The 25908-nt window shown below is 43.3% G+C and overlaps 1 protein-coding gene across 2 annotated transcripts; it reads right to left on the bottom strand.

Moving 5' to 3' along the window:
- Window positions 1-278: 278 nt before the first annotated feature.
- LOC309707476 (RNA-binding protein Musashi homolog 1-like) lies at window positions 279-24163 on the bottom strand. 2 transcript variants are annotated; one of them, XM_082534835.1, is made up of 14 exons: window positions 23992-24163; window positions 23412-23452; window positions 22545-22626; window positions 22322-22406; window positions 14679-14720; window positions 14125-14217; window positions 7309-7357; window positions 6718-6800; window positions 6436-6553; window positions 5161-5241; window positions 4501-4557; window positions 3274-3336; window positions 2901-3055; window positions 279-2768 (listed from the first exon to the last, which is right to left on the bottom strand). In XM_082534835.1, exons 1-14 carry the CDS (start codon window positions 24054-24056, stop codon window positions 2727-2729), a joined length of 1056 nt encoding a protein of 351 aa, XP_082390961.1. In that variant the 5' UTR covers window positions 24057-24163; the 3' UTR covers window positions 279-2726. The 2 variants fall into 2 exon arrangements, with proteins under 2 accessions (XP_082390961.1, XP_082390962.1); XM_082534836.1 differs by lacking the exons at window positions 22322-22406; window positions 22545-22626; window positions 23412-23452; window positions 23992-24163 and adding exons at window positions 18355-18389; window positions 18464-18521.
- Between the last annotated feature and the right edge of the window lie 1745 nt (window positions 24164-25908).

The following is a 25908-nucleotide window of genomic DNA, read 5'->3' as shown; positions in this document are numbered from 1 at the left end:
ATGTTTATCCCTACTGTAAGGTTGTGCATTTGATTAAGGGAGCGAATCCAGCCTCAAATGGCCATTCTGTGAACTGCAACTTTTGGCACTCGTGTTTTGGCTTCATTTTTCAGCCTCAGCAGTTGAAGTTTGGCAGTTACATACGCCGACTATTTGTGCCAGTATACCAATTTAAGAGGTGGCATTTGCTCTTAAGATTTCAAACACGCAGGTCAGTTCACATGACTTCAGTGCGCATGTGAACAAATGTTGGGTTAAAAAAAAAAAGGAGTCACAAACACTTTAGAATAATTTATTAGGATTTTCAAATTGAAACTGTCAGGAAAAAAAACAAAGAAAAAAAAAGAAGAAAAAAAAAGAAAAGCATTGCTGTAAAGCTTGGCGGGGGACAGCCCAAATCTTAAACTTTAACCGAGCTCATGTAGAGCTACAAACTCCATTCAAAGCATTGGCCCTTTTCCTTACAACAGCACAACAAAAGACATCATTAAAATCAATATACAAGGGGAACAAGATCTCAAAACAGAAAAATATAGTTTCTTTTTTTTCTGAAAATAAGTCTTAATGCCGCAGAATTATCCACTTGTCGTCTGCTATTACCAATAATAGTACTATTTTCATTTGTAAGGTAAAAAATAACTTATTGCTTTATTGTAAGTTAAAAAGTTACAGTGTTGGTGTCCAGCAGTAGTTTTTTTTTTTTTTCTTTTATCATGTCCCAGCCCGTCTGACAGAGGAACTACTGGCTGGATCAGGAAGTTTTCTGCTGTGCTGAACATCAAACAGGCTGCAGCAAGAAGGCTGAACAAACAGGCTACTTGTTTTTGCAAAGGTTGAATTTGTTCCAGCTTTTTGACTTTTCCTGCCAGCCAGCGCCGTCTTGTACTGAGGCCCCCGTATCAGAGCCGACTGGGAGCGAGACCCTGTTCCATTTCTGGTTCCCTGCCCAAAACCCTGTCTGTTCACCACCACACTGAGCAGCAACTATATATAAACAGTTATCTGTTGGTTCCAGAGGTGCACAAATTTATTAAAACGAAGTGTGGAATGGGAGAGAGTCAGGGGGGAGAAGAGCAGATGAACCCAAATGGAGCAGGGCAAACGTTCTGTTTTTTTTTTTCAGTACCAAAGGAAAAAAAGGCAATCAAAACGCTCCTTCGCTGACGAAAGTAGTTCCATATTACACCTTGATGTATGCGCACAAACACTCGCACGCACGCACGCACGCACACACGCAGACGCAATCACATGCACCTTCAATAGTGATAAGAGGAAAGAACATGATCGTGATTTTTCTACAACTGCTTCTCTGAGAATGTCCTTCATTTGTTTGTCACGGTGGAGAACACCGCATAAAAGAATTTTCTTAAAAGAATTAAAATAAACAAAAACATTAAGAAGAGAAACGCGCAAAAAAATATATATATAATATTTTCAAAAATCAGGAAGTGAAGTCAAGTCCCGAATCGCCAGAAACCCCTTATTTCTCCTGTTTTAAAGTTGTTAATCATCCAAAGTCCCATCGTGGTTTCATAAACTGTTTTCCACGAAGACGCAAGAGACAAATTCGCTTATTTTTTTCTCTCTCTTTTTTTTTTTGAAAGACTTAAATCAAACAAACAAAAATATGACCTGGTAACAAACAAACAAAAATGTGTCAACTGAAAAAAAATATGTCAGACAAGCTCGTGGAAGTTTATTCGCCAACAGCTATCCTGGATAGCGTTGCGCTGAAGTGACGCTAGAGTGGACTGCCCCACAGTGTACACATAATGGCGTATGCATACCCATAAAAGTAGTGAGATGACCGCAGAGAGTAGTAAATGACATCCAGTCAAATTGCTGTTAACCCTTTTCCAAACCAACCAATGACATGCCAGCCGGTTCAGTGACCCCTCCCTCCCACACCCATCCCACACCCACCCTACCTCACCCAATGTCTATTTACAATATTTTACAGGAAGACATAAAAACATTGCTTTAAAACCAATTACAGAATAAAATACCTTACAGATTATTATGTCAATATTAATAACAATATTACAAAGGTTTTTTTTTGTTTGTTTTTAGAGACTACCAAAATATACATTTAACTTTTGTTGTTGTTGTTGGTTGGTGTTTTTTTTTCCCTCCATGTTTCTGTGAGACTCGAGTTAAAAAAAGGACTGTGTTGGATTTGTTCTTCCTTTGTTAAAAACGGCTTTGAGACCCATCTCATCTCGCACAGCTTTCTTTTTTTTGCCTTCTTTCTGCTTCTGTTAACATCAGCACGACAGCTGGGAAGGATTCACGATGGAAGTGAAGTTTAAAATGACGATAATAAAAACTCAAAATAGTTGTCTGTGTCTTTGTCAACGATGACAAATGTTTCCTCGGAGATTTTTTTTTTTTTTTTTTTTTTTGCAGTTTCTTTTTCTCAGCTTCAAAAGGAAAAAAATGGATAACTGAGGGGGGAGAGGGGGTGGGCTCTAGTTATTAGACTACATGATGAGGACAAAAGAGGAGAAAACAGGGAAGTTATGTTGAAGTGAGATTAGTACAGCAGAAACAAGAGTTCTGGATTTAAAAAGATATTCAGTCGGTGGGCGGAGCCATATGGAGCCAGGAGAGCCCGGTAAAGAGCCGGTGGCCGGCCAATCAGGTTGTGCCATCAGTGGGCAGTCAGCATTGTGATTGGCTCATCAGCAGAGGAGACGCCCTCCCATCCCTCGGTGACCTGAGACTTCTCAGTGGTAGCCATTAGTGAAGGCAGTAGCAATCAGAGGACCCTGAGGACACACACATACACACACATAGAGGCAAAGATGAATACACTTCTAGCAGCTTTGTCAACACACGTGTGCATTCATGCATGCATGTAAGTCTGAGTTGGTGGGTGAGGAAGGGAGCATGTGACCTACCCCTATACCATGGCTGAACCCTGTGCTGGGGGCGGGGCTAGCTGCACTGATGTAGCTGCTGACTCCTGAGTCCTGATTGGCTGCAGCGTACAGGTCAGCCATTGGTCCAGGGCTGCTGGTGCCCAGGAAGCCAGCTGTGCGTGAAGGGGTGGAGCCTGAGAGCCAGGAGAGACAAGTCAGTCTTAAACACTGGAGGGTTTTCTCTCTCACACACACACACACATAGAAACATGCACATGTCTAAAAATATTCCTTTATTTCTCCAACCAGGCCATCACGCACGTGCTCATTGTGAGTAAGGCGAGCATGCAAATTTGTAAACATGCACACACTCCTGCTGTTCACACTCTTTCGCAGACAAACAGGGACATACCTCTAACTACCGCGGCGGCTGCTGCAGCTGCTGCCATTGGTCCGTATGCAGTCAGGGGAATGGCTGAGGATTACACAACAAACAAAACTGTCACACAACACGTATGTCATGATCTACAGCTCAGTGTGGCTGAACAGAGAGCTGACCCAGAGATCTGACATGTCATTTAAATACCACTGGTGTAAGGTTTAATGATCCAACATCCTATAGCATCTGGCTTGACGCATTAAATAAGATACAAAATGATGGCTAAAATCAAAGAGGATGGCGTTTCCAAGTAAAAATGTAAGTACAGCTCAGAGCCACTAGATGTCAGTGTAAAGGCGCAGCTGCTTGTAGATCGGCTGCATGCACAACACATCCAAAGGCTAAAAGTATTTACCGGCAGAGTTAGGAGCAACCTAAAAGCTTTTAGCCCAATATATCATCATATCTTGTCACCTCTGTCAGAAGTAGTCTTCAAAGAAAAATGGAACTCGTTAGATCGTTTAGTGTACATCCATAAATCGCTCCATCAATTTCCTTAACTGCTTATCCAGTTGAAGGTTGATGGGAGGCTGTAGCCCACCCAAGATGAGTTTAGGCAAGACGCATGGTAGACCCGGGGTAGGTCACTGGTCAGTGGGTTCGAAAAGAGAGACAGACAATCACACACTTTTACATTCACACCTATGGCCAATCACAGATTAACCTAACATGCATGTCTTTGGACTGTGGGAGGAGACAGCATGCAAACTCCGCACAGAATCCAGCCGGCCAGGAGGTCTGAGCCAGAAACCTTCTTACTATAACAGTGCTAACCAATACCTGGGGGTTCATATTTTATGGTGCTTAAGGGAAAAAGACATTTTAAGGCGACCTCCACAGTAGCTTCGCAAAAACAACCGATATGTTCACAGAAACTACTTAAAGTTTGATTCTTGAAAAGTCTTACAAGGTCGTTTGCATTACCTTTGAACCCTATTTCTACCTGCTGCTGGATTGCCTCACGTGTACATAGGCGGACTATTTCTTAAATCAAAAATTAAATCTAAATCTGATTTTAAAAGTAAAAGTAAACAGGTTTGTTTTTTGGGTTATGCTGCTTTTGTTTTTGAAGAAGTATCCCAGTGATTCAGGGTTACTGCATTTAGTAAAGATGGTCTTCGTGGTTTAACTTGGGTTTCTGCTGCTAAAGAGCTTCGGGTTTTCTTTTTAGGTTCTCAGAGGGGTTGCGGCAACACTCACCTGCCAGCTCAGGAGGGTGGGATGATGTCAGGAGGGGGGTCCTCTCTAAATGGAATTCTAGAAACAGAGAAGATCCAGAGAGAGAAAAATGTCTTTGTAAATAGTCGCCATCCACCAGCCATACTACAAAGGCACACACGCACACAGAGACAATGTCAACACAGATGCACGAGCACAGAAAGTAAAAACAAAAGAGAACAAAACAAAAAAAGAAAACCTACTGTAAGGACAGGCAGGAAGGTGGGAGCAAAGGAAAAGGAGGGGCGATACGGCCAATTGAATGGGGCTTACATAAGCAGATCAAATAAACAAAGAAGAATATAAGAGGAAGAAGGTCTAATATCACAAATGAAAGGCAAAAAACATCAGTAACTAACATTCGAAACAGAAGACAGTGTTTCAGAAAGTGCAGAGGGTTTAAGTTACAGACAAGAGCACTTTAAAATCACACTTGCTGCAGCTGAAATGAAGGCGGCATGACACGCGAATCTGAGCGCGCACATGAACCTCTAGCCACGTGGCCGTTGCTGTTCATACATGTTTCGCCTCGCACTGTTAAAAACTGTCAGCATGCCGCAGCCTGTAGCCTTTAGCCTTTACTCTGTCCCTGTCTGCAGGCCTAAAGAGAGTCAGTGAGCTGTGTGGCTTATGCAGACGTACCTGGGAACTGGTAGGTGTATCCGGGCGCGATACCAGAGTAACTGCGGCTGGTGTAGGTAGCAGTCTGAAAACCCGGGTAGCCTGTTGGAGAGAGAAAGAGAGAGAGGATTAATTGACTGTATAAAGGAGCATGATGGCGAACTCAGAAAATGAGTTTTAGGGGAGGCTGCTTGGTGTGTGAGCAGAAATCACGATGAGTACACACAGGCAGATCTAGCCATCTGATCTATCCAGGTTTATTTTTGGAACCACCTCAAGAGTGCAGTCATACATTCACCTGCTGCAGTGGCAGTTAGCTAAGCGATCTCCTATAAGCTAATTTCCTCTGCTCTTGTACAACAGAGTGCAGCTACGAAGGAGTTACAGTAAAGATGGCTATTATTAACTACTGAGTGATTTAAGGTCATTTATTTGATTTTGCTTTCCCTCATCCGGGGTTCATTTTAATCAACCTCGGAATATTTCGAAATTTAAGGCGAAGCTCCGGACACTTGGTGATCCAGGCATACACATTAGCTTAACGTCTGCGGGAAATGGGGTCATTAGAGATGAATTACACATGAGCCAGACCTAGTAGTATGAGTCACTGACATTTACAGGCCCTTACTGAGATTATGTATTACGATCTGAAATTTGCCAGTAGAGGGCATCAAACAACCACAAACTACAGCTGATGTAGCTCTCGGTTTTGATTTCTCAATGAGGATCTCTTCATACTGTATTTTTACTCCAGCGTGTGGAGCCCTTCAGTCCGTGACCTCTAAACATTCGATACATCACAGAGAATAACGTCATTGAAAGCAGGCGTTTAGCTTACGTAGCCTAAATATTTCTGAACGGAGGGTGCACCTACAATATGACATTTCTTAATTTTTAAAGCAGCTCCTTCAGTGTGAATGAGGAAACCTAAGAAATGCGTTCAAATTGCTGAGCTATTCCCAGCTAAATTAATGCACAGAAGACATTTTCAAGGCACTACTGAAATTTGAGTCAATATTGTGATTTGGTTCCTTTTCTGTTATTTCTGATCAGCAACACATACAGAAATATGTCTCGTTTCGGTGTTTTTCCACATTCTAGATGTCTGAGTTTATTCTACTGTTACTTTTTTTGAGTATTTTTAGAATAAGTACAATCTAAAACTAAGCTACACACACATACTTGCATAATCTGTTATTTCTGTCTTCGTAAAGAAAAATGGTGTCAGTCAGTGCTAGCACTTGATTAACAGTGATTTTTTCAGATACTGCATTTGCTGTTTGTTTAATACTTTACCTAACATGCCAATGCCCAGCATAAAAGCGTCCATCCCGTAGGGCATCACCCTGGAACGGCCTCTGGCTGAGCCTGTCGGCGTCATCACCTCCTTGGGCTGGGCTTTCTTGCACTCCACCTGAAGCAAAGAAAACAGTGAGTTAGTAAAAAAAAAACTACTGAAATAAAGACACTCAACAGTTACGCCACATGATTCGGTCTGGCAGTTGGGACACTGGGAACAAATCCCTACACCACCGAGTAAACCACGCTCTAAATATTTTTTACAGCTCACGTCCGTACCATTTTGTTGTTGATCTCATGGAAGTGGATCTCACACACTTTCTCAACCACATCTTCATTCTCAAAGGTAACAAAACCAAAACCTGGAAAAGAGCGAGAGAAAAAAACTCTTAAAGAAACCCTTCTAACATTTGAGCAACATTTGAAAGCATGTTGAATTTTCCACCTTTACACGGGCTCTGGATATGAGTGGCTATAATGAGATGGAAGAACGAGCACAGTTATCAGAAAACATGTGATCACTTTAATGTCTCCCTTTTGTAACGTGCAACCCAAAGAGCTGAGGCCAACCTCACAGGTCTTGCTTGTCAATTAAGGTGTTAGCATCATGGAGGAGAGGGGGGATAGGGCGTGGCTAACTCCACCCTGCTCCTTTCTTTCTCCCCCCTTCCCCACTTGTCTTAACTTAGATCCTGACTTTGTATAAACAGAAGTAGGCGAGAGCGAGGAAAGACAACGTTAAGAAAAATTTGTTTGTTTGAATTTTTTTTTAGCTAGATCACCAGAGCTAATGACTCCATCGTGGTCCCACTTAAGCGTATCAACATAATGCGGGCGGGTGCACATTTGAGTATAACTCTGGGTACGCACCTCTATGTCTGTTGGTTGTTTTGTCAAACATGAGCATGGCATCATCGACCTGTGAGAACAAAGCACAGAATAGATGAGCTCGGACATCTTAACACGCGCGCGCGCGTGCACATCATTACACAGCATGGGGTGCCATTGTCCCTCTTTAGCATCGGAGTAAGAGGAGAAAACAGATGGAGAGGGTGGAGGGCAGAGACTTGGGCGGGGTGACAGGTGACAAAGGAGAGAAGAAAAAAAGAATGGAAGGGTGAGAGGGGAAGAGAGCGACGGGGAAAACAGGGGGAAAGAGGGCGCCGTGTAAAAAAATAAAATGAAATGCAATATATCAGCGGTAAAAAAGAGGCGCTGAATGTTTCCCATTCTTCGCTCTGCCTCCAGGACGGAGGCAGAGTTCTTACAAACTCTGTCCCGCTCTCGCCCTTCTTTTGCTTTCGTTTGTTCACCCTCGCTGTCTTTCTTTCCCTCTCTGCAAAGTTTACCATTCCCATGGAGACCATGCAAAGAATTTCAATTAGAAGAATTCACCCCCCCCCCCCACAAGCACATACACCCACTCCAGCTCATTTCAATGGCTGGAGAGAAAAGAAGAAGGGCTGATAAATAATGCTGTGATGAATAACAGCAATAAGAAGATTGAAAAAAGTTAAAAGTCTTGATGGCAGGTAGGAAGCCTGCCAGTGAGCATTCTGGATTATAGAGTAGAGAACGAAGTGAGCTGAGGTTTTTGTCAACACGCTCTCCTTTTATTCTACTTCTCCCTCCACTTTCCTTTTTGCACTCACTCCACTGCCCTATTCATATTCCACCTCCTCCCCCCCTTTTTTTTTTTTATCCCATTCCCTCCCTCCCTGCTTCGTCCTTCACTGGCAGGAAAGTTAGCAGCTTCTGACGGCATAAGGAGACACACGGAGAAGCCAAGGCCTGGGATCAAGGTGGAAGTAAAAACTTTCACATTTTCAGTCTTTAGCAGCAAAACAACAGAGACACATGAGCGTGACTGCATGGACAGCTTCAACATTATATCGTGATTATTTCAAGAAAACAACAATATATTTAAAAAGAAGACTGAACGTCGTATCGACGCTCGCAGCTTGCAGGCGGCAGCATTTGTAAGTGTAAGTAAATGAAGAGCATTTACCAACCTTCTTTTCCAATGAGCTGCTGTCACTGATGATACACTTCCTAATTACAAGTGTGAATCTATTGAAACAAGGTGCCAGCAGCAGCTGCAGGAGCGTTACAGTGCAATGGTAGTGAGTGACACAGCAGTATATACAGTGACACAGCAGAAATTCAAACGTGAGCACAAAACTAGCCCAGGTTGTGCTTTCCCTGGGACATTTAAGTAAAACTATAAAATAACTGCGTCGTGCTTTAGTTTAACAGTAACTACAGTAACTTAACCTTGCAACTTGTCAGCAGCCTGCACAGTATTGTCACACAATAAAGATGAAAGTGTTTTCTACCTGTTGTTTCTCAGGGTCGAGCTTTCTAATCAGCTGCTTAAAGCCCTGCTCTAACACCGTGTAACCGCATCAGTAATTTCCATCCGCCGTTCGCTCTTCCTGTCATATGGAGAGTGCTCTAGCATGCTCGGTTGAGTCATTTGTTTACTGTTGGGTCCCACATCACGGGCTGCTAGTATCTCCTGCTTCATAGCCTGCTTTGTACTCAAGGGTGTGTTTTTGCCATGTTTGTTATTTCCACCTTTAGTGGGTCAAATTTTCTCACATTTTTTCAAAGTACCGTGCTTTGCTTGGAGGGTGCTGCAGCAGCTGCTTTTCTAGCTACCGCTCTTGCTGTCAGACATGCCTGGGCCTGTCTCCTTGCTGCTTGCACTGGGGACAATATGGCGTTGCTGTAGCATGTATGATATCGCGATATGATGTTTTTATATCAGTAAAAATAACCATATTATCGGGACGATGATATAATATGCCAAAGCCCTACCACATGGCTATTTTCATTAGGCAGCGCGTGCTGAAACCCAAACCAGTGTAACCTGAGTGCCTGAGGCCTCTGGGTAGGCAGGTCATTTGATTTCTAAAACGTATCTCAGATGAAAAACACACATGCACGCCTTCTCGTCTGATTGAGATCAAGCCTGTGCAAGTGTTTGCACCAACGAAAGTGAAAAATGATATATGCAAAGAGGATCAAGGTTGCGTCTACAGCCCTCCTCACTCTCATCCTTGTTAACATATAGCATGGGACACACACACGCAAACACACACAGAGCTCCCCCCTGTGCTCGTCTTGCTGTCCTTCATTCAGTTTTTATCCTGCAACCCCCTCCTCCTCCTCCCTTCCCCTCTCCTTTCCTCTCCCCCTCATGTCTTCCAGCCTTCCGGTCATCCAGACTCAATGACACAGCAGAGAGCCAGGGAAGAGGACAGCAAGTAGACAGCTGCAGGCCAACATGTTATCATAAGAGTAGAGTTACACTCACAGCTAGTCCTCCTGTTAGCATTAGCAACATCTATTCTGGAAGAGATTAGCAAACCCTGCCAGCCAGAGGAGATTTTAAGTATTGGAAACAGAAAAATATTACAGATAATAAGCAGTATAGTAGTGCAAACATGGTTCTGCTAATTGTCCTCCATGAGAACAGAAAGATCTGCAGACTGTGGCCACACACCAGCCCCCCTCGCCTTTGCCAAAACCAATAAGGAGAAGATCTCACGATGTCCACTGCCCAGGGTGCTGTAAGACAATCTGATTGGATAGCTGTGAGTTCTGAGATTGACTTAGCAGCAGCTCTATCGCTAACTACTCAGCATGCATGCAGAGCCGAAGTAAACTTAAGGTCATATTCTCATAGTTCTGACATTCTCAGATGTACAGAGAACGAGGGTCAGCCGAGATCTCGAGCTGCTTCCCGAGAGTGGCATTAAAAATAACCGCTTTTTAGTGAAGCGTACCGCTATTGTACTGAAGAACAAGTGTTTGCTGACAAGTCCATTACACTTTTCTGCCAGATTATGAAAGGTGGCATTCACATTTTTTTCCCCGCCGTCTCCTCACATCTCCCTCCCTCGTTTCATTCTCGCTCGCTCTCTCCGGCCATCTCTCTCTAAACAGGCCAGCAGACAAAGTGTTCAGTCAAGCCTTCTAATCGCCAGCTCACATGGGTGAGTGGAGTCCCAACTTTTCCCGTCTGCCCTGTCCATGCTGCTTTTTTCATCCTATCCGCTCCTTCGTTTGCTTGCTAACCTACTCTCTGGGTTTACTCAAAAATGAAGATTTGAAATCATCGGGCTTTTCGTGTAGGATACAGAGAGGCAGGGTAAACAGGCATGAAAACAGAGATTTCCTTTGGATTAAACCTAATTGATTGTACGCCCAAAATGCCTGAAATGCTAATGCCTGAAATGTTAAACACACTTCTGTGTGTGGACAGGTCTTATATTCAGCTTTGGCCAAAAAAAAAAAAAAAAAAAGAGCCACATGAGCTTGAGGGAAATTACAAGACCCTCATTTCAGACTTCTAATCGAAACATGGCTGCTGCAGTCTCATTGGCCTGGGAACATTTAGCAAGAGGCCCTCAGATTTTTTCAACTAGGAAATCACATGTAAACAAAAGCGTCTGACTCCTCAGGTTGGCCCAGAACACCTGACGCGTCAACAACTGAGCAGCCACCCTAGTCCAAGTAGTGAAGTTTATCTAGGTGTTCTTAGAGGCTTGCTAAAAAACAACAACAACTTCGGCACATATCAAAGACTTGCATAAGATGCAGAGTGCATTCTGTGTTTTCCTTGCAAGGCGGTACCACAGTATGAAAATAAACAGGACACTGAGTCCTGCTCCAACCAAACCTGCACCTTGTAACCAGGCTCAGATAATAAACAAGAAATACCTCCCGCTCAGCAGGAATGCACTGTGGGATCGCCGCTATCCACGATACAGCTTTGGTCTCACGTGTCCAAACAGTCCAAATATTCCCTCATCCTGCGGAGGGAGTGTTGTCTTAGATATGAGTGTCTGTAATCACCGGGGAGAAATGATTCGGCACACAGACTGCAAACAGCCATTTTAAGCGAGTGCACCGAGGAGAAACGTGTCACATGTCACAACAGCCACCTGAATCTGTGCCACGGGTCACACGCTCGCAAATCCAGGTCTTCCGTGAGCACGCGGGCCGGAATTAAACGGCGTTCTTTAAATTTGAACCAGTACCTGAAATACAGTAATACCTCAAGCATGAGTCAGAGGCCAACTGAGAGAAAACACAGGCAGACACGAGGCAGAAGGAGCTTCGTGCTGTTAATTTCTTCCAACCCATTAGGCCCACATCCTGAAGCAATGCTCATTTTCAGACTGTCCTGCTCACCAACGGCGGCAGAGGCGCACACTTAATGTTTGTGACAACTGGATCGCCGGCTGTGAGCCTCGCTCTCCGTCTGCATGGGCACAAATGCATGCAAGCTCGCATCCACGACGATGCCACTGTCACACTTTCACGAGCACGCCCGTCTTTCCATTCATGCAAATACACACTTCTCGCACATTTTTTTTAAAGGAAACGCACAAAAAAAGCACTGGATTATAGCGGGACAATGGGCGAAGGCAGGTCACCACGGCAACAAGCTGAGAGCGACTAGAGCAGGGTGTGTGTTTGTGTGTGTGAGATGGGAGGGTGTCTGAAGTACTGATTTTGGGTAAGGTGGGGGGGCTGTTACAGGAGCAGCTGTTGCATTTGATTAGTTAATACTGAAAAGGCTGATCTCCATTCGCGCACACAGTAGTTTGCTAAAAACTAACCCAACATGCCACGCTTTATGGATAATTTAACACACTTATTTCTCATCAGATTGGTCCTTTTTCCCCCCCTTTAATAATCACTTTTGCCCCTCACTACTATCTCAGCATTCCTCCTTCCCTCTGCCCTTCAACCTTTTTCTGAGTTCCCCTCCCACTCTCTCTCCACGGGGGGTTTCTTCTTCCCTTTCAGTCCCCTGCCATCTCCCTCTCCCTCTTCCCCTCCTGCTTTTTTTTTTTTAACCTCCCTCTACCCCCGGCCACTCATCTGTCTCCACAGCATGTGTTTGCCTTTCACCAAATTTCTTTCAAAAGAGCTAAGCAGGCCAAATGCAGAAGCCAGAAATGCTAATATGTGATCAGAAAAGAGCAAAAACAGCCAACAACAGAGATAAACTAACAAACTAAGTCATGCTAAAGCTGACGGAGCAGAACCACCGATGACCACACAGCATTTTCTTTGTTTCCCCTCTTTGATATTTGCACTCTTTAGAGAAACCCACTCTGAGGACTTCTGAAGAAGCTAGCTAAGGTTAAAAGGATGTATAACAGCGCAGCATTTGTTTCTTTCACTTTCACTGCGTGCCTTCGTTTCACTTTTTCTCCTAAAATAGGTCTGCTTTCTCTTTTTAAGGTGTCTCGACTTGAACCGAAAAACGGACATGCTTAAAACAAAAGCCATAAAAGTTTTTTTTTTCTCTGTGGAAAAAAAACATTTAAAAGGAAAGTTAAAAAAAACTTTTAGCTGGACAGAGTCAGTAGATGAATATAATCTATCAAAGGCATGCAGTCCATTAGAGCAGCCAAGCCCAACCAGAGGTACCCCAGGGTGTGCTTATGCAGCTACCAGAAGGTACACGGACAGATTGCGGGCAAGCTGAAGTAATTTGATACAATTTTTATCAAGTAATTTGATCAAAGTACTGTAACACCTGAACACAACAATTCCCCACTTATAGTGTGAAAACTTGTTAGAAGCTAACAGTAAGCTTGAAAACCACTGAAAAATGATTCACTTCAAAAATAACTGATTGAAATGTTTCTGTACTTTATTAAATTGTGAACTAAAAGTAGATGAAACACCTTAACGCTCATAAATTGTAAAAAGTTTAAAGTGTTGGCTAATGGAATGGAATTGTTAGGCTAATCGAAAAGCTAATTCTTCCTTAAAACTAAGAGAGGAGCTGCAAGCAGCCAAATGCTGACAAAATATTAGCATCCACCTTAAGAAATCTGGGTTAAAAGTAGAAGATGTAAACACCACACACCCACACGATACAATACTATCACAATATCTCACTCATGATAAGATATTAAGCTTTTGTAGTAACATATATTGTGATTTATCACCCTTTTTTCAACTACAAATTATGTCCTCAAGACAGCCAATATCTGTTTTATCCAATAAGATAAAGTTATCTCACTTCAGTTATTAATGTCAAGCACACCAACACCGTCACTTAAACCTGCCACAAATGTTGCCATAAGTCATAATGTTGCAGTTATATACAATCTGTTTCTGATAAAACAGCAATAAACTGTGATAAATTTAAAAAAAAATCACATATCGTCTGCTGCCTGCACACACTTAACCATTACATTTGTGCTCAGCAGCCATCCTGTTCTGCAGAATACAAACAGCTGGCAGCCAGTTGAGTCGACGCAATCTGTCTGTATTTATAAATTAAATAGCAATTATCTGCAAATGTCTAAAAACCTCTCTGAGAGTGATTCCAGTCAGTCCCAGTCAGAGTGCAACTGCTTGCAAAAAGGTCGCCCCCTATTATCAGGTGAGATGATAATGATTTATTAAAAAATTGATATTTGTTGTCCCTTTATTGATACAATATAGCTTTGCAACATATCTATCTATCAACTGCCACTTAAAAACCACTAAAATGCTCATATATCTAATATGATGGGTATTATCTGTGAAGGGTAAGTCAAGGTCAGACCAAGGTTGAGCAGCAGCAGTCCAGCTGAAAGACAGCTTTTCAGAGTGAAGGCTTAAGCATGATGGTTGCAAGTATTTAGTAGGTTTGTGCATTTTTTTTACCTTTCCAAACTGGTCAAAATATTGCTTCACATCTTCGATGGTGGTATTGACTGACAGTCCTCCGACAAAGATCTTCTTTGTCCTGGTCACCAGCTAACAGCGCAGAAGGAAAAGAAGAAGAAGGTATCTTTTATCACTAATAACATTAGGTCTGTGCTAGCTGCCTGCGATAAAGACACTTTGTGTTGGTTGGCGTTTGTCTAATCTCAAAGGTTGCTTAAAGCTCTTCTTGGAATTCAGACTAATTGATGTCAATTTAAGGCCTCTGAGGCGTGTGCATGCGAGCAGCATGTGTGCAGGTGAATAATCGGCGCAAGCATCCATTTAGGTGTGAGCCAGAAAATGCATGTGTGTGCGTGTGTGCACGTATACAGGCGGCAGTGCAGGAGCCTGTGTACACAGGGTCATGGTGTCAGGCTGGACAAGTGGATTGTAGCTCCAATTAGATCATGTGCCTGAGTCTAATCCCAGCCAACCAGGGCTCCCTTATTAGGGGTGACACATGACATCATCTCCACTCCTCCTTGCTGTTAACTCCTTCAGGGTGCACTCACCTTGGGCTGAGCCCGGCGGGGAAACGCCACCTTTGGGTCGATCTGTAGGGAAAAGATGAGTCATGATGAGTTTTTGTTGTCGTTTTTTAAGTGATAAATCAATACATTTGATTTGTTTATAAAAAATATATATATAGATATCAATGCTGTACTCTTTCTGTTGTAACAGAAACAGGCAGCAAATGCATAAATAATCTACGACTGGTCATCAGGAAACATATAATCAACTACATTTGCCAAAAAGACATTTACAAGCTGCACACCTTCTACACGTTACTACATGTTCTGCTCCGTACTATTATGTTTGGGGTCAATTAGACCACAGAGATGTCTAATTCACACTCTGTTCCAATAACAGACTTATTAAGGATTTGGGAGCAGTAAGGCTACAAAGGAAGTACCATCATACTAATAACAGACACGGCATAAGCAAGTTTGGATCGCTGGCAACCATAAACACAAGTTATCCAGCCTCAAACGTGTCATTGAATGGTTGGGGGACTGGAAATGCACATAATATATATATAGGAAAGCGATATTAAAATATATCTGACATTTGATTTTTTTTTTTCCCAGCAATGATACCGAATCTCTACCTGCTCTGGTTTTGTTGCTCAAAAGTTCCTGTTCAAAAAACCGCTGCGCACGTCAATGAATTATCACCCTGTTAACTAACTAGAATTTGTTACAACACAGAGCCTCTAAGTCTGGACTACAGGTCCAGAAATAGATCGTATGCTAATCCGCGAATATGTATAGTAGACCCTTGTTTATGCAAGCCCCCGAAAATCCAAACACGGCAGCTAAACAAACACGCATAGTTAACAAAATACACAGTGAGACAGGAATATGTACTTTCTCTGAATTGTGTGTTGAGACACGACTAAATGCATCTTCGCCACAAACTACACAGAGCGGGGCAGTCTTGAATCCAAAATGAGCATCTAAGATTCTGAATATATCACACATAGATTTTTTTTTTTCTAAATCTCACAAATCCTGACAAGCTCCATTTTGGATTAGCTCGATTTGACTGTATCCATATTCCTCCCCACTGGAATGTCTCAGCATTGGTCAAGGTTACAGATAAAATTAGAAGTAAATGAGCTTTGAATGAGCTGGCCTTTAATAATGCTAAATATGCAAAGCTCGGCCTGGCATTTTAAATTTGTGCGGAATCTCGTGTTATTCTCACTCAAACCGACGAGTGAGATGATTTTTAGGTCACAGGACCTTGTAGTGTATTATGGTCTTAGAGTTTCATCTTTGTTCTAATAATTGGATGTGTGAAGCGAAACCCCTCGTGTCTCCCACAGCCGCTATCAGAGGTATTGAATTGATATTGGCAGTAAAAAGTGCCCTGTGAAATAGCTTAAAATAATTAGTTCTAATGTGAACAATACGCACGACACAAAGGAGGGTGTTCGTTCAATATTCAAACAATCCTTTCATCTCGCCCCTGTGATAATTCCCTGCTTCTGATGACAAATCTACTGACACATATATCCTTCGAGGACCTTTAAGTGCTTCACATTTGCCGCCGCTTCGAGAGCACAGCGCTGTGTAACTAAGATGCAGCTGCAGCGTCCTTGGAAGGGATTGCAGAGGGACTTTACACCTTAAAGTGGGACACAAAGATGAGAAGAGCCATGTCACCTCCAGCTGGTCAGCGCACAAAGACTAAGGTGACAAGGACGCACGAAGCCACCAGCGACTATCCGCTACAACCGAGCGCGCTCACAAACAATGACAACACAGCATTTCTGTGTCAGTGTGGACCAAATGTGACATTACAGTGTTACAGATGTGTGCGTTTGCCCGCTACATGATTCAGCTTTTTTTAGCCATTTTTATTTAAATGTGTCACAAATAATACTGACTTATAAACTGAACATCGGGTCACTGCCGTGATCAAGCACGATGAACATGAGTAAGAGAATTCATTTTACTCACACCGCGCATTCACACCCAGCATGGCAGCATTTGACCTTGTTCAATAAAAATGTTTTTAAAATAATTAAACATCTTTTTTGTGGAGTCTATGTTTGAAATGTATTTAATGAGAGAAGATATGTATAAACTTAGAGTTAATATCAAAGCTTTTCTTCACATCATTCCAGCCCAAATACTGCAAACTCAGATGCATCAATTTCTACACACTAGTTTCACTGTTTACTAAAAACAATAGAGTTATAGTACAACTGTACTACTGGAAAGAAACTCATTTATATTACAGCGCAATATAATTATCACAATTAAACAACTCCAAGCGTCTGTAACATCCTAATGACATCACCGGTTGGCGTACGTGGGCAAAATGTCCGTTGTTCCTCTTGGCACTGAAGTGCTGAGAGGTCACTGCCTTGTTCAGCCCACCTGCCTTGTACTGTTTTAACACGACAAGAGGGCAGGAGCTGCCTTGAGGCGATCATGTGGCAGAGCATGAGCTGAGAATGACAGCGGTCAGACATCTAACACGAGCCACATTGTCCATTGTTATCACCATTGTAAACACACGAAGAAAAAAAACATCAGTTTCTATAAGCTAGTTGTAAACAAGCACTAATGTCCAAGTCTTTTTTTTTATTCATCCAGCAGCATGTTGATTAGTTAAGTTTTCTCGGAAACCGCCTTTCTTTTAAGAAGTGTGAAATCAGTATGTTTGCATGACTCAATTCAATTCAACTGTATTTACATAGCACCAAATCACCATTACAGTCATCTCAAATTACTTTATGATGTAAAATAATAGAGAGAAATCGCCAAGAGGACCCTCGCACCTATGAGCAAGCACTTGTTGACAGTGGGAAGGAAAAACTCCCCTTTAACAGGAAGAAGCCTCCAGCAGAACCAGGCTCTAGAAGGGGCAATTATCTGACGCGACCAATTGGGGGTGAGGGGTTGAAGACGGGACACAAATTATGATTTTTTATGGGCTAATTAAATACCTAAGAAATCAAGATATGTGATCACACTGATGTAGCAGTCTTGCTAATAAATTTTAGGATCAGATTACCCATCATACTTCACATTTTTACAAATTAACAGTATTGTTACAGCTAGTAAATTATCAGAAGCTCTTCAAAATACTGAAGGTTACCAGCTAGGCTACGTTAGGCCTAATGTAATATCTGTAGCAGTGCTACTACAGCTACTGTCATGCCATGCTGTTAAAAAAAATCGTTCCACTTCAGTGAAGTAACAGAATATATCTAACATGTAATTTCTACATCTGGCAGTACTCAGAGGGAGGCAATAATAAAAATGAAAACTAAAGCATCTATCAGAGTGGCGGATTAGCCTCAAGGAAGACAGATAGGCCACAAAGCAAAAAGTGAAATGACTTAGCCAGGTCACTGTTTGCAACACTCAGAAATAGCTCTTCGGTGGCTTGACATTTGAAAAGAAGCTCGGCCACGTAGCGTTCCCAATCATACTGGTGAAAGCGTAACTACTCAAGAAAAATGTGAAAACCTTTCTAGAAAGAAAAAAAAAGGTGCTTTTCCCAGACTTGACAGACAAGAGTTATAACTGAGTGTTCATGAACTGGTCTAACATCCTGCTTCATGACATCCAACCTCCGCTCATTCTAAGCAGCATAGTGACAGCAGAGCCTGCAGTATGATTTTAGTGGTTTTAGCTTTTAAGACTACTCTAATCTACGACCAATAGTCACCTCGCAGGGCGCGGCGTGTCCACCAGTGTTACAAACTGGAAAACAAAAATCAAAGCATAAATAAATTTTGAAAATTTTTTTTAAAAATGCCAAACCAGTAGATGCGTACGTGTAAAGGTGAGAGAGCACAGAGAGAAAGAGAAGGCATTCATTTGGAAAACAGAGTCAGCCCATGAGAAAGCGGGCCTGTCCAGTGTGGTGGTGCAGTGGGGCAGTCCCAGCAGGCAGCCCCTCTGATTTCATTAATTAACAGGACAAAGAGTACAAAACAGATGGGCCCGTAGAGGAACTGGGGCTCCCGTGCTACCCCCACAGGCACACATACATATACACTTACACACACACATTCACAAGCACCCAAACAATGCAGCGAGAGTGGAAACGCTAACACGAGGATACAAAGTGACATACGTGCAAAGTTCATAGGTGAAAACACAAGCATATACACACAGACATTCAAGCTCTGATACACTGGCCGAGTTTCCAAGACATTCTCGCAAGAAAAGGGCAACCACGTTGATAAAAAGACACCACGGGCTACCGTCATTATGACAAAATAATCAATATGAGCTTAACAAAAGCTATAAACACCCAAGGACACGAAAGGGGCTGACATGTCAATACATGCACACAGTGTAAGAGGGAGACTTGGTTTGGGCTCAGGCCAGCCGGGTCAATCTGCACAGCTGAAGAATGGCACAGTAATTAGTTAACGAAGCTCACTAATGAGGTCCTCCAACCTAACCCCGTCCCTACCGCTTGTAACCCTCTATGTGAGCGCCTAACCCGTGTGGCTGCTGTGCTCGGTTGTGTTTACTGTTGGGGTGGGGGTTTGTGTACATTTAACATGACAAGAGAGCTCTCTCGCTCCACCTTCAGAGCTGCTCCAAGCTTTATCCCGGATCTGATGTCGTGCACGGACCTCAGGAGCCCAATCCAGTTTGTTTCATTCAATCCGATTAGTTGCTTTACAGATCCATACTAATTACAGCACAGTGCCTTCCCTTCTCTCCTATTCTTCACCTTCTCCATCCCCCTTCTCCTTGTTTCGTGCACGTCAGCATTAACAGCTAATCTTCCAATCAGGAGCGAGCAGCCCATCCTGGCATTTAAACTCTCCACTAACCAGGTGTTAGACCACTAGCAACTGCAGACTATGGGGCCTGTGGCCCACAGTGGCTGCTGCTAACATATGTCATGGGCTACAGATGAAAGCGGCTATATTAGCACAATGCTGACGACTTCTTTAGCCTCGCAGACAAGTCGCGCTAAAAGCAGCAATTTCCACCTACTATATAAAACACCTTGAAAAGGACATTCCAGCTTACTTGCGCTAAAAACAAATCACATAAAATAAAAATAATCAGTGTGTTTCTTATCTGTCTGTGCCTTCTATTAAAAATGTTTTCAGTAACCTGTATTCAGCACTACACTGGGCTTTTTAGGGGGTCGTTTTGAGAGACAGAGTTCCCTGTGAAGAAATAGCAAATGCCAAATAATCACACTAATCACCAAAAACCATAATTCACCACAATTTTTTAAAAATCTGAAATCACCGCACAGAGGGAGCGAGAAGTGGTCTCTTTTCAGAGAATATCTGGCCTCGTCTTTTACTTCTTCCCGTAACCGGTTCCAGTGAAGCATTTTCTCCAAGAAAACAAATACCAGTTGTGCCCTTCTTCTCCGGCCAGGGAAATACAGCAGCACACCAATGCCCCGAGGCCACACTCTGCCCCCGACAGGAAATCTAACCTCGAACCAAAACAACAACCTCGACAGACCCTCTCACTGAACACAACAGACAGCCTTATTGCATTATAACTGAACAATTACAACAGTTCACTTCATATTTTAACCTGTGACTTTCATTTTCCGAGGGCAGCTAGCACGATGTAACAGGACTGTAAATGTTTAATACCGCTTCTAACCAAGCAGCGTGGACCTTGCACCGGTTAGTTTGCACCTGACTTCTCACCCTGTGCATTTTCTCCTTTTCACATCGCCCGTCCCCGCTTCATGCCTTTCACATATTTTCTCGCAAACCAAAGCTCAGCATAACAAGGCATACACATCACAGCATCAAATATTCTTCCTCGTGCCTGTGAGGAATGCCTCTTTCACGTCTCAGGCTGATCAAACAATACTGTGGAGAGGGAGACTCCAGGTGTGATGCAAAAACGTTCTCTCAAATATGTTTTGTGTAGCGTTTCGAGAATTAAGCTACAAGCAAGGCAAGAAAAAAGAAAATACATCCCAATTTGGCAAATATGAGATTTGCAACAAATAAATTCTGGGCTCAAATTTCCAAAAATGGAACAACAAAATGGCAACCATACCCCCCATTTAAAACGCCTTGTTGGATAAATGGTACCATGGCACGCTTCCCCCCGCAGACTGCTGCCACAACAACCTGAGCAACCCAGCCTTGCATTTGAGTCATTAACATTATTATTGTTTAGCCTTATGCCGTATTTTGGTTTATAATAGGGCAACGCCTAACCCCACCAGTGGCCTGCCAAGCTGAGCTACCAGAGGCGTCCAAAACCAGCGTTCACATCCCACACACACACAAATACAGAGGGTCTGGCTCTCAAAGGCTCTGGCAGCACCTAGTTTTAAGAGGTAACATGACTCACTGAGTAATATTTTGCAGCTTCTTAGAACCTACTTCCAAGCAAGGTGAAAAAGGAATAATAAAAAAATATATATGGAGAGATTACCAGCAGCAGCGCTCATTTTGTAATAAATATCAGGACCTCCAGCGGTGGTGCTTGAAGGTCTGATTATTTCACGAAACTGCATCTTTAAACTTTCTAAATTATGAAGAGTCTCACTTAAAAAAACAAACATGATATCATAATCTTGCGTACTTATAAATGCCCGACAAAACTTGACACCATCTTTGTGCCACCCAATCAACCAAACCTTAAGTCAATGCAAAATAGCTGAGAAGTTGTTATGGAGACATAAATCCCACTGGGCTGTGCAGTTACAGCACCGTCTCCTGAGGCTGGCGTCACCCCCAGCAACAGGCCTGCTCCAACAAACTAACCAACTCTACCTTTCCTCTGCCCCTGGGCCCTGCTGACTTTCTGTGCCACCGATTTTCACTCTCAAATGATCCTATTGTGTGTGTGGTTAGGAAAGACAACAAGCTGACAAAGACACACCCAGTCCCCAATCCTACAACCAATCTGCATTACCCAGACAGAGGCATTCACACTTTAATAGATATTCAAATGTGGGCCTCGGATTCTCACCAAAACAAACCAAAGAGATTCGCACTCGTGCCCAAGTCACTGTCTCTCGCAAAAATATGGATTACCTGAACACAAGGGTGCTGCCTGTCCACTGGTTTGGTGAGTGGTTTGTGAAATTTGCCCACATTTGTTTTTTCATGTTTAAGCAGTGTAGGAGGGGGAAATCACAGAGACACACACTCACAAATCTCAGAGTTACATCACTATTTAAATTCAGCTGCTCTGACCCCACAGTCTTCCTTCTCCCTGCCATCAGTTTTGGAATCCACTCCCACAATTCTTGCCACCCCCCAAAAACTCTGAGAGCTGCCACTAAAAAAAACTTATCACTTGCTATTTCCTATGAAAAAAAGAAGAAGGGGAAAAACTTGTGAACTCTCTACTGTGCATAAAAACCTGTGAGGGTTTTTGCAAAGGGGCTCCCACCCCATTCAGGTCCCCAGGTAACCATGGCAATGAAGACCAAGAAAGAACGCTTTCATGTTGGCGCCCTGAACCAGGATTTGGAGGGGGAAATGAGCAAAAGAGGAGAGGAGGAGGAGGGGTGTGGGCTCCAAAATGCACTCCTCAACTTTACAAGCCATAGGGTTGGAGGTAAAATGCACCGAGAGAGAGAAGGGGTGGGGGGGAAGAAACAGGCTACACACTCCCAGAGTAAGAAAAGTTGCCCAAGTTGTACCATCCACTTCAAAAGTTTAAGAACTCACCGTTTTAGAATCCAGCTCGTGTCTGTTTTGTGCCAAAACCTTTTCCACACCGGCTTGTTCTGTGTATGTTACAAAGCCGAACCCTCTGTAAAACGCGGGGGGGAGAAAGCACACGCAAGTGACAAAATCAGAATGCAAACTCACGACAGCTCTCATGGAAAAGCATGGAAGAGCATGAGGCATCCGGTGATAGGACGGCGGAGCGCACACGCCTCCTTCTTACCTCGACCGCTTGGTAACGGGATCCCGCATCACCATGCACTCCTTCACCTCGCCGAATTTGCAGAAGTACTCCTTCAAGCCCTCTGCAAAGACACCGGGGAGACACTGTTAAAGGGGAAGGGAATGAGAGAAGGACTTCTCTCTAAACAGGGCCCTGGTGTGCTGTGCAGTGGCTGAAGCGAGACAATGGGGGTCGGGCGGACCACGTTGTGTTTGTGTGCGTGTGTCCTGCCGAGGTTTATACACCGGGCTCTCTTTGGCCATTCAGCACAACCAGCCCCATTAGGCCCTGCGGACCACAAACAAAGCTACACACTTGGTGACGCTCGCTGTTTTGACACAGCAGCAGCAGAAGCAGCAGCAGTGGAGATAATAACACGGGCCGTCGCAACAAGACTAAACTGTGCCCGTGCGTCAGCCTGCGCTCACGGCTCTTCGAATAAATGAATGAATTGAGCGGAGTGCTACCAATAAGGAAAACAACAACACTAGCGTGGCCCATGATGACGAGCCCAACTTCCAGCTTTATCGGTGATTAATCGATCACTTTAGTGTTTTTTTCCTTTTTTTCTACTCTGAATGCCCTCCTCGGGTTATTAAGAGTGTAACGAGTGCACAGGAAAGGAAGGCAGACAAGTCGTCGTGTGCGCACGATTAATCTCCTGCGTCTCCCGACTCTAAACCTAGAGCTTGATCCTTAATGAATAGGAGGCTTTGATTTGAACTGTTCACCGCGTTTCTCCTTAAAACTTCAAGAAGCCTCGCAGGTTATCGCCACAGCTATTATTAGAGCAAACGTTATATTTAAAAAGGAGTAAACAGGAGGCTTTCATCCAGACTTATTAAAGTAGCGTGCGGGACAGCTCACCTTGTGTTGTCTGCCAACTCAGACCCCCGATGAACATTTTGCTGAATGAGAGAAACAGAAGCTGTAAGTCACAGATTTTTTTCTCAAAGCGTCTTTTAAGCACAACACATGCACATTCGTGGAGTGAAGGGGGGGGATCTGGAGGATCTGTGCGTAATATAGCATCAATAAAGTAAGAAGAAAGCATCGGCCATGTTGCGAAGTCACCAATCGGCCAGTCGGGCCGTTATAATCCCCTAGAGGAGGAGGAGGAGGAAAAAAAGGAGAGGATTTTCCAGATGATGGAAGAGAAGTTACAATGTGGCCTTCTGGTGGAAAAGCGAGAAAAATAAACAAACAAGAGGAGGGGAGGGAGAGAGAAATAACAGGCGGAAAGCAAGCGGTGCGTCTGCGTCTCCTCCGCTGAGTCTATCCATCCCACACATAGAGAGAGAGACACACACACATAACACACACAGCGTGCTTGTCTTTTGTCTCGGCGCGGCTTCGCTCCCCGCACTGAACTCAACTTAAGTCCAAGGTGAACTCAAACCGGGCCGAGAGGCGAGCGAAACACGGGCGCACGGACTCGGGCTGTTACCAGGGGTCGTGGGGGGAGTTGTCCGTGCCGGAGGACAGGCTGCTCTGGCTCCCTTCCGTATCCATTCTGCTCTCCGCTGGTATATTCCCGCACTGTGAGGCGAGGAGAGGCAGTGAAGCTCCACTGCTGCTGCTGCTGCTGCTGCTCCAGACTCAGGGGCGGGCAAGCACGATGGGAGGAGGGGAGGAGGAGGAGGGGTCGGGGAGAGGGGAAGGGGGGAGGGGGCAGCAGAGGTGGGGGTGGGGTGGTTTAAAAAAGAAAAAAAGAGGAGGGGTGAGCGAGGAAGCGCACAGATGCATATACGCTCACAGACAGACTCCGCCTCTACCTCCTTTTCCCGTAGCCTACCCGGGGCCTCGGACCTCCCCTCCTGCGCGCATTGCCTGCCTTTTATTCATGCTGCCAGTGGCGCTCTCTGTGTAGTGTTTCCCCGCCGTTCTCGTCATTGGTTGAATCACAACAGCGTGGCCCATTAATACCCTCCTGGATGTCTTGAAATGTTCGGACGAGAGAACGATTCAATAAATAAACATTTCAAAGACAAGGATCTGATTTAGGACGCACAGAATTCATCACAGGTTTTGTGTGCTAAAACTGTTTTTTTATTGTTGTTGTTTTTTTTAAATTTGCTTGTTAGGTCTCTGTCACTCATTAGTAATCTCTTCATATCAGCTTAATATATGAGCAAGGTTTGGGCTGCTCTAGACATAATGGAAAAAAATGGCTTCCTGTGGTGCCAGGTTAGGCCTCAGGTGACATGAAGCATCTGTAACCAGGATACAGTTTGTGAAACAGCCATCGCTGACTGGAAGCTGCTCTTTTATTTTCATATTGCATATGTCAGCGAGGTCCTGCTTTCTATCTGTGTTATATATTGGTTCTCACACGTGATCTCACTGAGTCATAATTAAATGTGATCATATATGATCTGATTTAAACTTGGGCCTACGATGTCAGGATGTTATTTGATCTTATATATAATGTAATCAGTGCCATAGTGATGTATCATGTGATATTATACAATGTAATGCAATTTTATTAATGTGATGTAATGTATACTGATTGATAGGTGAAGTGGATAACCTTCATCATGTAATTTCAGGCTGCTGAACCAACAGCACACTCCAACCATACTAATTGGACAGGAATGGCTTTCATTTTTAACCTTAATTTATATTTTATTCCTTCCTAGTTAAATTTACCCTTTTTAATTTTTCATATTTATTTCCTATCTTATTCATAGCCTTTCCTTTTTTGTTTTCTTTAGGTCACGAGCAGTTGTCCAAGCATTTCACTACATATCGTACTGTGTATGACTGTGTACGTGACAAATAAAATTTGAATTTGAATTTGAATTTTGGAACACTTAAGGCAGAGGTGTCAAAAATAAGGCCTGGGGACCAGAATCAGCCCGACAAAGAGTCCAGTCTGGTCCACTGGATGACTTTACAAATTGTGAAGGAGGGCTTAAATTTTTGGGTTTTTAAATGTATTTTTAATAAGTTTTCCAGCTTTTTCTGATGAAGTCCTCCCATTCATATCACACCTTATCATATCACTTCCTTATTTTTCAATTGGATAAAACAATCCTTTGAAGCGGAAGCCAGAAGTGCCGTTATAAAACTACAGAAATTTCTATATTTTTTTTACAATATGTCCAAAATAAAATGATATTGTCTGTTTCAGTTTTATAATTACAGGGCAGTTTGGTCAACGAGCTAACAACATTTTTTTTTTCTGGAATTTTACACATTTATTTCTTACAGTTTAAGCCCAAACAGTGACACATTTCTTTCATTGACTAGAGCAGCATTTCTAGTCTGGAATCCCTGACTTAAGGTATGAACTGACCCGACTCCTGAAACCTCTGAATTCAATCCCAAAATGCCACCACAGCAAACAAGGATGCCCTCCAAA

This window comes from Aulonocara stuartgranti (assembly GCF_965226115.1).
Source record: "Aulonocara stuartgranti genome assembly, chromosome: 5".
Taxonomy (NCBI): domain Eukaryota; kingdom Metazoa; phylum Chordata; class Actinopteri; order Cichliformes; family Cichlidae; genus Aulonocara; species Aulonocara stuartgranti.
Note: the sequence above shows the minus strand (reverse complement) of the source record. Positions and strands in the feature narration are given on the sequence as shown.

Coding starts and splice junctions, on each gene's coding strand:
- LOC309707476 (XM_082534835.1), bottom strand. CDS start 24,056: ATGGATACGGAAGGGAGCCAGAGCAGCCTGTCCTCCGGCACGGACAAC. Junction 22,407..22,544: donor CCCGTTACCAAGCGGTCGAG/GTAAGAAGGAGG, acceptor CGCGTTTTACAG/AGGGTTCGGCTTTGTAACAT. Junction 3,337..4,500: donor CCACCCTCCTGAGCTGGCAG/GTGAGTGTTGCC, acceptor TGTAATCCTCAG/CCATTCCCCTGACTGCATAC.